This window comes from Mangifera indica, chromosome 2 (assembly GCF_011075055.1).
Source record: "Mangifera indica cultivar Alphonso chromosome 2, CATAS_Mindica_2.1, whole genome shotgun sequence".
Classification (NCBI taxonomy): Eukaryota; Viridiplantae; Streptophyta; class Magnoliopsida; order Sapindales; family Anacardiaceae; genus Mangifera; species Mangifera indica.
In genome coordinates this window covers 10,584,172-10,595,772 of record NC_058138.1, presented here as the reverse complement: position 1 = coordinate 10,595,772, position 11,601 = coordinate 10,584,172, and the positions used below count along the sequence as shown (strand labels likewise).

At 31.0% G+C, this 11,601-nt stretch overlaps 1 protein-coding gene across 3 annotated transcripts; it reads left to right on the top strand.

Annotated features, from left to right (window-relative positions):
* Window positions 1–814: 814 nt before the first annotated feature.
* Window positions 815–3,219, top strand: LOC123199075 (annexin A7). Of its 3 annotated transcripts, none has more exons than XM_044613919.1 (4): window positions 815–954; window positions 1,919–2,254; window positions 2,288–2,458; window positions 2,759–3,219. In XM_044613919.1, exons 2-4 carry the CDS (start codon window positions 1,933–1,935, stop codon window positions 2,983–2,985), a joined length of 720 nt encoding a protein of 239 aa, XP_044469854.1. In that variant the 5' UTR covers window positions 815–954; window positions 1,919–1,932; the 3' UTR covers window positions 2,986–3,219. The 3 variants fall into 3 exon arrangements, with proteins under 3 accessions (XP_044469854.1, XP_044469851.1, XP_044469843.1); XM_044613916.1 differs by adding an exon at window positions 1,620–1,776 and having other exon boundaries at window positions 1,919–2,458; XM_044613908.1 differs by having other exon boundaries at window positions 1,919–2,458.
* The last annotated feature ends 8,382 nt before the right edge of the window (window positions 3,220–11,601 follow it).

The window sequence follows — 11,601 nt, the reverse complement described above, 5'->3', positions numbered from 1 at the left end:
TTTGATAATCAATCTCTTAAAAACTATATTCATAAAAAAAGTGAAGCTGTTGTTTCTTCATATTGAATCCTACAGATAAACTTTTCCTTGTGTAGCAAACGGGTTTTTGTGCAATCTGGTGGCTCTTGAGATGAGAAATCAGTTTGATGTGGAATTAAACATGTTGCTACAACACATTCACACAACTAACCCGAATTTGCCTTGTGACAACAAAGGATGGATGTACAATGTGCATTATTCTTTGTTACAAACTTTATGTTATTGGCAGGGTTCTGATGTCTACTCGGTATCAAAAAGTCAAGAAAGTGGGTGATCTGATTACAAGGGAGTCGGAGACCGAAGACCCAATTGGTAGTGTAAATGAATTATAAAAAGGGTTTGAAATTTGCAATTTTGTCAATGTAAATTTACCATTCCATAAAGCCAAATCTATGATTATGGTGCAGAGTAAACTATAAGAGAAAAAAATTATTCCACCATTAAGTTTAAATAAAGTTAATGATATGATTTTCAATTTCATAAATATTTGATTTCATCACATTTTTAATTTAAGAAATTTGATCTTATTTAATTCTTAAATTATAAGATTTGATTGATTTAGAAAATTATCATGTAATTTCTAATTTAATTGATTTAATTTAATTTTCTTTGTCTAATTTGTAAATTATAAAATTTGATTGATTTAAGATAATCTTATATAATTTCTAATTTAAATAATTTGATTTAAAATATTATTATAATGGTAATTACTTTACATTTTGATATCAATAAAAAATAAAGAAAATTATTCTACAAATTTCCTAAACATCTAAATTAAGCTAAACTGGTTGGAAAATAGAAGCCTTGGCAACGAGTCTTCGTCAAGAATATGGTAATAGGCAAAGCAGGGCCATATCTAACCTTACACTTTCCTCTTTCTTTCCAAACAAACGGGATTCACAATTCTCCACTACGGTAACCATCATCCAATCCCTCTTTCTTCTTCTACCAATTATCACCGTTGATTGATGTTTCTACTTGTGTTTTTCAATGCTTTAATTATCGTTCTTTGTTTTTAACTCTTTCTGTCTTCATTGTACTTAGAATTCTTATTTCCTTCCATTGTTCAACAAACCCGGAATCTGGGGTCAACATGAATCAATAGAATAGACTATTACCTCCAGTTTTAACCTTTAATTATTGCCTTTCTTCGAGTAATATAAATCTCAAATCCTAATGTTTCCAGGTTTTCTTCTTTTGCTGAGAACAATTTTATGTGCATAATTATTGTGTTGCAGATAAACCCATCTTTGTTGTTGAAATTAACATATGATTCTTTGTTCCTTGCCTTTTAGATGTACTTCACTCTTGTTTATGTTTATTTAGCCAAGAGAAAAGAAGCATCGGCTTAGATAAGAGAGTTTCCTGGCAAATATTTATTCTCCCTGTCTACCTGTTTTTTGTTTAACGAGCTCTCTCTTAGTTAAGTGAATAGTAATTCATTCTATAAGAATGTCAAGCAGAAGTCAACTCTCCAGCAATCTAGTATTCTATTTCTTAATAAAAGTCTTATATAATCGGTGATTCGCCATCAATTAGTAAAATTGGTAATGTATATTTCAATTTATTTGCCAACGCAGCTGGAAACTATTGAGTAAGAGCCCTAGCAGGTCAGAAGGCATCCTTGTTTTAAATCCTAGGGTGGCGGTTCCTTATGGTCAGTCTTACCTGCAATGCTAATTTGAGGATGAGAGATGGGGAAGTCTAATTGTAACATGCTCATATAGTTGACATAGGGTAATGGATATTTGATTCATTTGAAGAGCTGAGGAAACATCCTCTACTCCATTCAATTTGATAATATTTTCTTTGAAATATTTGTTGCATAAATTCCAATGTTTCAGTTCTGCTTAAAAGACAGGGTCTCTAATTTTTGTAGCATTGACTTGAAATATGGGAGATGGAAGGGACAAGAATGAGAATGAGTCTACTGACAAAGGGCTATTTTCACATCTTGCTGCGTATGCTGTTGGACACTATCCTCCACATGGATCATATCCACCGCAACCATATCCACCACAAGGATATCCTCCTCAGGGATATCCCCCGCATGGATATCCTGTACAAGGATATCCACCAGCTGCTTACCCTCCTCCTGGTGGACGTCCATCAGCAGGTTATCCTCCTCCAGCTGGATACCCAGCATCTGGTTATCCTCCCCCTGGTGGATATCCTCCAGCTGGGTATCCTCCTCCAGCCGGATACCCAGCATCTGGTTATCCTCCTCCAGCCGGATACCCAGCATCTGGTTATCCTCCCCCTGGTGGATATCCTCCAGCGGGGTATCCTCCTCCAGCCGGATACCCAGCATCTGGTTATCCTCCCCCTGGTGGATATCCTCCAGCTGGGTACCCTCCAGCTGGTTATCCTGGTCCCTCAGCTCCTTATTATCCCAGGCTATCAGCCCCACATTATCCAGGTAAATTGATAATTTTGGTGAAAAAAAAAAAAACTTCATATTTGTTTCAATGGTCTTTATGGTGCTTTAACCTTATATATTGTCTTTTATGTTGTGTTTAATACATAATCAGAATAACTTTCCATATTGAATTATAAAAATCTAAAGAATTTTCTCTTTTTTGTTTCTTGTGGGAAAGTTTCTGAATAAATTTAAAATTTATTGGTTTGCATCTCTCTTATTTCTTGAGAAGAGTTAAAATGGTCTCTTGTTTAATAACTGCAGTTTGTTCGTATTTTGGCTGACTAATGATAAAATCAGGACATGGATCTGGTATGGGAGCATTGCTGGCTGGTGGTGCAGCTGCTGCAGCTGCCGCTTATGGGGCTCACCATATGGCCCATGGTATGCACCATTTTGGTCATGGGACCTTCTTTGGCCATGGTAAATTCAAGCACGGCAAGTTTAAGCGTGGGAAGTTTGGAAAGAGATGGAAGCATGGCATATTTGGGAAGCACAAGGGCTTTGGGTTCAAGAGATGGAAGTAATTATTCCAGCATGTCAAACTTGTTTATTTGATTTTACTAATGTTGGCTTTGTTATTTTAATTGCATATCTGTCCTAATTAATGTAGACTGAATTCCAAGCCTTCTCATAAACATAATTAGATGTTAAGTATGAATTGATCTGATCTCTGCTGTAAAAATCCGGTGTGTTTGACCTCCTTGTTAATGAACTTGGTATTGTTGCTGGAGGAATGTAGTCCTTAGTTGAAAACTCCATTAACTTTCAAGAAAGTTTGAGATTTTTTTCTGAAGTATATAAAAACAAGTTTGAGAGCTAGTGTTGATAGAAAAATTATATAAGCATGTCTGGTAGGGATTTGATTTTGTTTCTTTTTTCCGAGTGTATTGGCCTCCATTAAGACTGTACTATTCTGCTTACAAGCACATTTCACACTTGCCAATTTGCTTTGTTATTGATGGCTAATCCAATCATGTACTGCTAGTTACAAATATATTCAAGAGTTTTAATCAAACAACAAGAGTCTCCTTAGTATTTTAGAAATAGCAAAAATCACTTTACTGTGAACATAGTGTTTAGAAGTTAATAATGCGGTTGGTTACTAAATAATATTTATCGAGTAATACTATACATATTCACGTTGAGTACACAAATGAGTACATACTTATATGTGATATTATATGATTAAGTGTTATTTTATTCTTAATTCAAAATTACTCAATCACATGTTGACATATATCAAATGTGTATCTATGTGTATATCCGAAGTGGATAGACATAGTTTTATTGATTTTTATCAACCTTCAATTTATTGTTATATTTGGACCAAAAGGTTTTGCAAAAGATGTTTAGGCAAGTGTTTAACAAATAATAAAATTAGTCATATTTCAATTGCTCCTTTCCTTCCTCTCTTTTGTCAAAATGCCTTAGCCTTGGATTATTTAAAGAATACTGACCAAAGTTTCATAGCCTAAACCAAGTTAGACCGCATTATATGAAGGAGAATTCCTCCGAAATAGAATTCAAGTGCCTAACTGTGAAACTTAAAATTTAGTTTTGGTATTTATTTATAAGTAATTTTATATGTACTTATAATGGGATAAGTAATATTGTCAGTGTTTCATCAAAACATTGTGAAATCCTTAGAAATAAGCAAATTTGTAAAATTATTGAAACGTTTTCTAATAGTTAAATTTCAATTGAAAAAGGTTTTAATCAAGAGATAAATTTGAAATGTGTTAGTGATACACATTGGGGCTTACGTAACCTTGTTCTCATCCGTTTATCAATGTTCTTCTAATTGTAGCAAAAGAGATGAGACAAACTTTAAGCAAAGATTCCATTCAAAAAACATACTAAGCAATTATTTTTCTAATGAAGGATGTACTTGACTTTTCAAATGAACATTCTCAAGCACTACAAATAATAGATCAAGATATTATAAATGCTATGAATTTGGTTGAAGTGTGTAAACAAGCTCCACAAGTGATGAGAGATAGTGGATTGGAGGCTTTACTAAACAAAGTTTGTTTTGTTTTTTTTGTGTCAATCATGACATTAATGTTTCAAATATAGATGATAAAATTTTTATTCAAGAGCGATCATAATGCAACACTCAAGGTATAAAAAACGTGCATCATTATTACATTGAAGTATTTTATAATGTCCTGGATATGTAACTTCTAAAGTTAAATAAACGTTTTAATGATGTAAATATGGAATTACTTATTTGTTTGACATGCTTACATTCAAATAAAAATTTTATTGATTTTGATAAGTAACAATTGATGGACCTTGCTAAACTTTATCTAAAAGATTTTTTTAAATTAGAACTTATGACATTTGATTCTTAACTTAATATTTACATTTTAGATATAAGCTCTAATCTGAAATTCATAGGATTGAACGAGATTGGAGATCTTGCAAAATTGATGGTTGAAACTAAGAAAGATAAAGTGTTTTCATTAGTTTATTTGTTAATAAAATTAACATTGATTTTTATTGTTTGGCATTGCTAATATAGAATGAACATTTTCAACAATAAATATTGTGAAGAATCATTTGTGAAGTCATTATACAATACTTTTAAAAGATGAAATCACACCGAAGATAATTATAAATGTTTTAGTTAATGCATGCTCAAATAGTCAAAGTTAGTGACATCTTTCTTCATATGGTAGTAATTTTGGAAGGGAGTGTAGTCTAGATTGCGAGACTGGAGAGTTGTCCTTGATGTTTGAGCCTCATGTCGGTTGCCTTGACCGTTCCCCTTAAGACGCTTGACCTTCTTCTCATTATGAATCTTGAAAACTTACATAGGTCACTAACATTTCTTTAATAAGTAGCAAAATTCATAAACTAAACTCTAACTTACAGTGATTCATTGCAAGTGTGGTTAGCATAGTGTAAGGGACTTACTTAACCTAGACTCGGCCTAAGACATCCTTAAGGTATCAAAATCATGCTTTGATATCAACTATAACACTTTTTCCAAAAGTACTATCTTTCAAAAGAAAGTATTACCAATGTTAAATATAAGAGCATGCATTACAAAAGAAAACGTTAAATCAAGTAAACTTATTAGAAAAATGATTGAAATACCTTTTTAACTAAAATATAAATACAGAAGCAAAACAAAGGATGTCATCATAATAAAATGACTAACATATCCAAATACAAAATAAGCATGTTCTAAGTTCGAACTAAGAAAAACAAAAAATAAAAAATAAAACTAAGGACGTAAATGCTCCCTTATTGCTCACATTCGTCGAACTCTCACACTGTAGCCATCACTCGATCTTATCTCTTGCAAAACAGAAAAAATAGGAAACGTGAATGATACACACTCAATAAGTAGGAATATAACTTAAACTTTTCATAATTCTTATTTTGCCCTTTAACTCGGTCCACCTTAAGCTAGTCATCGAAAGTATACTATTTACTCATATTTGATTACGTGAACTCATACATTACTATTTGCCACTCGAAATCTACTAGATCCTTTAAAACAGCCTCATAACCTTTATTTATCATGTCAAACATCTATCGATCTCTTGGGATCCTAGCTAAATTGACATGCTACTAGTGAAAGCTTACTTAACTTAAATTAAAGCTATAGTTATAATTGACTTATCGATTAGACTAAGTTGATATAAGGATTTGACACTTTGGTTACATAAATATATTAACTGTGAAGTCTACTCCCTACAACACTATCAGACTGTGCGTTTAACTTAAGCCTACTACAGCTCTTCACACCCTACTAGGGTGATAAGGTTCTACTACGAATCAATGTCCTATTATGGATAGTGCCTTACTATAGGTTGTGCAAGAAGTATCTCATGAGTACCCCCTCGTAACAACCCTAAAAACTCATACCACTAGCTATGGTATAGTCATACTACGCATGCATGCTAACTTGAGCTGCTTATTTATGAGCATGTATTTGCTTTAACTTCACTTAGTCTAAAACTTATACTTTTATACATAGACTCTCGAGGCAGTATCCTATTACTACAGGTTTGTATTGTACCACTTGAGTTTTCAAGATTCATAACTTAGTTATTTCCTATTTTTTCCATTAAGCATGACCATTCACTATCGAGTGTATGATCGTCCCTTTCTAAAGATGATGCATAAGTGTGCTTGATCTGATACATGAACATGTGTTAGTTATAAACCCTAAAGGTAGTTTTGTCTTTTCATCCTATACATGGTCATGCATCATAATGCATGAGCTTGGCTCTTGAATGCCTGAGTGTGCATGGCATGTAAAATCTAATGTCCAGGCACATCACAGTCGTGCATGGCTAATGCATGGTCGTGCATGACATCTAAGATAACTGAAGTAAGTTGTTTATCAAGCTAAATCCAACTTAAACTTATTACCACACCAAAGCATTCATACAAACAAGTTTATAACACCAAAGTACATCAAATACAACAAAAATAACGCAAACACAACCCAAATCACATAAGTAAACATTCAAAACCCTAATACATGCTTCTAATAACACAAACACATATCCAATTCATGAACAATGAATAACACATATTTATATAATCATTTAATCATCTCAAAGGCATAAGTAACCTCAGACATACCTGGGATCCTCAAGCAGCATTGCAACACAAGATTATCCCACATACACACATAAATATTAAAAAAAAAATGATAATCATTCAACAAGACTCACACTGAATCATGCATCATTTATATCAATAAGATTACACATGAACACAACACAAAAAGGCAACCGACGTTCCTATTTACTTAGTCACTGGAAAGCTACATGATTTGATATTGGGATCTCTTTTCTCCTCTTCCTCTTTCCTATTTCTCTCTCCTTCATCAAAATAGCTCCTTGTTGTCAGTCAATGTGCCAGTCAAGCCAAAACTCCCTTTTTCTCTCTCTTAGATAAGCACAAATTGAAAATATGGTATAAAGATCCATATCATGCAATATTGCCTAATAAATAGACAATTTGTATAATGGCGTGAACGGGTGTGCATCCTATGAGTGCATGGTTGGTCATCACATTTGAATTTGCCAATTTGGTGCTTATCCCATAAGTTGACATGTAGGGCTATGCACGGACATATGTAGACTCGTGAATGATAGCGTATAGGCTAAAATTAAATATTACTATTTAATTTTAATCCACTTTCAATCCACAATCAATAGTAGTCAAAACACATAATTAGAAATGAGTATTTAACCCCTGATCATACGTGTGGATTATTAATATTTGGCTTGTGATAACTTTTGTAAAAGGTGTTGTATTTTGACAATCAAACAGACAAAAATGTATTGTCTTATCTTCCATTGAGATTGAATATATATTAATTACTGAGACCAACAAAGAACTCCATTTTTTACTCCAAGCCCAAGCATATTAACTTAGGGTATCATTAGATTTCAGATACACTAGAAGTAAAGGAGTTTCACATTGAAAAGATTTATGCTTGATGATAATGGATCTTACATGATAACAAAGTCATTATCCATGGTGAAGCTTGTTATCTGTAGAAGAGTCATGGTTATGGTCGATTCTCTCTCTTGGGCATGAGGGCGAGATTCGTTGGGTGGTCACCAAGTGGTGAAATCCACATTAAATGAAGGTAAAAGGGAGCAGTTTTTTTCGTTCTTTTGTGAAAAGACTTCCCATAGAATCCTTATAAGCAAAAATCGACCATATGCCTCAAGTGGACAGTGATAAGCAAAAGGTGCTTGCGGGGACAACGACCAAGAAAACTATAAAACAGAGAAATAATGTAGACAAACATGAGAGGAAAAGTGATAAATAGTGAGGATTTCCAACAATAGAAAGAAAAGGGAAATAGTTGCCGAAGGTAAAAGGAGATTTTGGCTAAATCAATTGAGGAAAGTTTTCTCCTTCTTCTTGCATATATTCTTGTACCTATTTTTAGGTGTGTGTTATGTAGTATTTTTGCATATCTCCTTACAACTTTGGTGGTGGTTGTGGGTTTATTTTCTCTTGGTTGGTTTTCAATCGGAAGCAAGAACAATCTTGGAGCGAGGGATAATGAAGAAATGCCGAATTTTTTGTTGTAAGAAAAGCTAAGATTTTTTTTTCCATGTGTTCTTGTTGTATTTATATTTTGTTATCTTATGGGTATGTCATTGAGGATTCTAATTTGTTAGAGAGAAGCTTTTGATTGTAGATTGTGTTTGACATGGTAAAAGCTTGTTCTCCTATGGTTTTTTTATCTCCTCACATTGAAGAGAATTTTGCACGCAAATTCGGTGTTTGTTTTTGCAATCATTTGGCTGCCACTGTTTTGATTTTTTTCCCCAACACATTGAAAGCGGCTAGAAGTGAACGCATTAGAGCCTTGCTTTCTAGGCTGTTGCTTTTGTCGATCAACAAGATAACCATGAAGTTTGAAACAAACATCTAGTGTGTGATCATCTAAACCACAACAAGTGCAATGTCTTTGTGGTTTTCCTTTTCTGCCATAGCCAGAGGATCCGTCTACAAATCGAGAATCAAGGAGTGACTAAATCATTAGATCACTTCTTTTGGGTTGTTTGTTTAAACCCATCAGCAAATCCAAATTTGTTTTTCGCACGAACTGCCATAGTCATTAAACAAAGCCATGTATGCCGGAGAGAAGAGTTCATGTTGACACCAAAATATAAATGTGAGTGAGCATGACGTGTATCATGTATAAAAAATCTAATTTTTCGTATTATATATAAAGTATCATATCATATTGTATGATAAAGCTTTTAAAAACTAAAATAGTAAAAAATCTAATTGATATATCATCAATTTAAAAAATATCACAAAAACTTTAAAAAATTTAAAATTTTTCAGACACCTCTATTATATCATTATTTTAAAAAAAAAAAGTATATCAATTTATATCGGTAATATATATCATATCATAAAATATACATTATATTATATAATACGTTCGTTATATTATATTAATTTGATATACTCTATTATATATATCGTTTTATATTTGTATCATATTTTATTATAAAATATATATTATATATAATAAGATATTGATAATTATGATATTAATATGTTTGTTGTGCAATTATTAATATAAAATAAATGAGTTGAGCAAAGCAGGGTCCCATTTGCGCATGCAATTCCCTCATTTTTCTCATTTTTCATTCAATTGCCAAAATAGTTATTTCCAACAAGAGAGCGATAAAATTTTCATCTTTTAAATTGAAAAAAAAATATTTTCTTATATGTTTATCAATTTATTAATAAAAATTGTTAATTATTATGGTGCAAATGTCATTTTACCTAAACTTTTTTAAATTTCTGTGATGTCTTCATATCAATTTAAATATATGAATATTATAATAAAAATTTCACTTCAATTTAATAAAAAAAAATCATTTTCTCCTTTTTTTTCTTCATTTTCTCTTTCATCCCTCCGTTTTTTTTCCTTTTTCCCCCTCCCTTCACGTTGTTGACCTTATCTTAACATTTTACACATGCTTCTAGTTTCCATTCAGTCCCTTTCTGATGGAGGACATCGGCACATGGGCTTCACTTTGAAATTGCATGCGAACTTTGAGACCAGCAAATGGGAGTGGAAGCCAAAAATGATGGTAAAAGAATAAAGTAATATAAGATAATATTTAATCAATGGTAACACATTTAGTTAGTAAATACAAGAACGGAAAAAGAAAAAGTATGAGAATTATATAAGTATGATATAGCGAATGGTAAAAAATATATTTGATTATAAAATTCAAATACAAAAATTTCAAAACGTGTATATACGAGTTTAATACGATACATTGTCAATAATACATTTCAACAAATTTAATAATAGTAATTTTAATTTTAACACTTTTTATACAACACATTATTAGAGTCAGTATAATATTTCAAATTATAGCTTCAATACTTTTAACCACAATATATACCCAAGATTCAATTATAGTCTCCCAAACACATAACATAATTAATTAATAAATCACAATTGCTTATTTTTTCTATTTTACATGAAAAATTTTTAAAATAAAAGATGACTTATACCCAATTTTTATTCTTTATAGTCAAGTCATATTTAAGTTAAGTAGATATCATCCTCAAGAATTATAAAAAAAAAAAAACACTTTAAAAAGTAAATATTAATAAAAAAGCCTTAACCCCAAATTTTAAAAATACATATAAAAAGAAATTTAATTATATCTCTAAAATTTCTATTTTATCCTACCTCATTTCCATATTTAAAAAGAATTTCAAGTTTTAATGATTGTGTTACAAAATAGGATTAAATTTTTCATATATGGATCAAAATTGGGTTCTAATGTCAAATGATAAAAATAAAAAATGATTTATCAAACCATTATTAATCAAGTTTAAGTATTATTTATAACCAAAACAATGGAGGCTAAAATCTATCATTGTAAGATCATTCTAATATAAATCTAATAAAGTAACAAGTTTTTTCCCTTGATTGAGTCACTTGTGTGAACTGTTATTTCCAAGTATTATCAAATTGATGGATAAAATGATGAGTTGATGGTAAGAAATAAAAAAAAAAAAAGAAAATATATGAGATTGTTAGAGATTTTTGATATTGAAAGAAAATGAATGCAACCTGTCTCTATTTGGGTTTGGATTTTACATACTTTATATAAAATGATGTCATTTTGTGTCTTGTAGAACGACGTTGTTTTATTATTTATAAAAAAAATAAACAAAATATAGCAACATATAATACGGATGTTTATATAGGTTTAATATGACAAACCTATTAAATACATATTTTATATATTTTTAATTTAAAGATATGATTGAACATATTTAAAATAGTAAAATACGACAAACTATATAACACACTAATAAAAATGAATTTACTAACTAGAGTGACATATCATCATTGATATTTATTACGTGTGCACATAACATTATAACAAAATCACTTTGATGTAAACTTAAATTACACTCTGATAATTAATTAGAATAATCTTTTTAATGGGTATATACAATGTTAATCAATATTTTAAAGATTATATGAATATAGTTAAAAAAATAATATAATACCTATTTTATCCCCATCTCTAATATTAAGTTAACCCTGATCACATCTTCTCTTCTTCATCCACAATTTCATTTAGAATCCACTTACAAAT

What these genes read in the sequence shown, in the direction of transcription:
- LOC123199075 (XM_044613908.1), top strand. Translation starts at nt 1,933, where the DNA reads ATGGGAGATGGAAGGGACAAGAATGAGAATGAGTCTACTGACAAAGGG. An exon ending in ATCAGCCCCACATTATCCAG is followed by an intron (nt 2,459 to 2,758) that starts GTAAATTGATAA and finishes TGATAAAATCAG; the next exon opens with GACATGGATCTGGTATGGGA.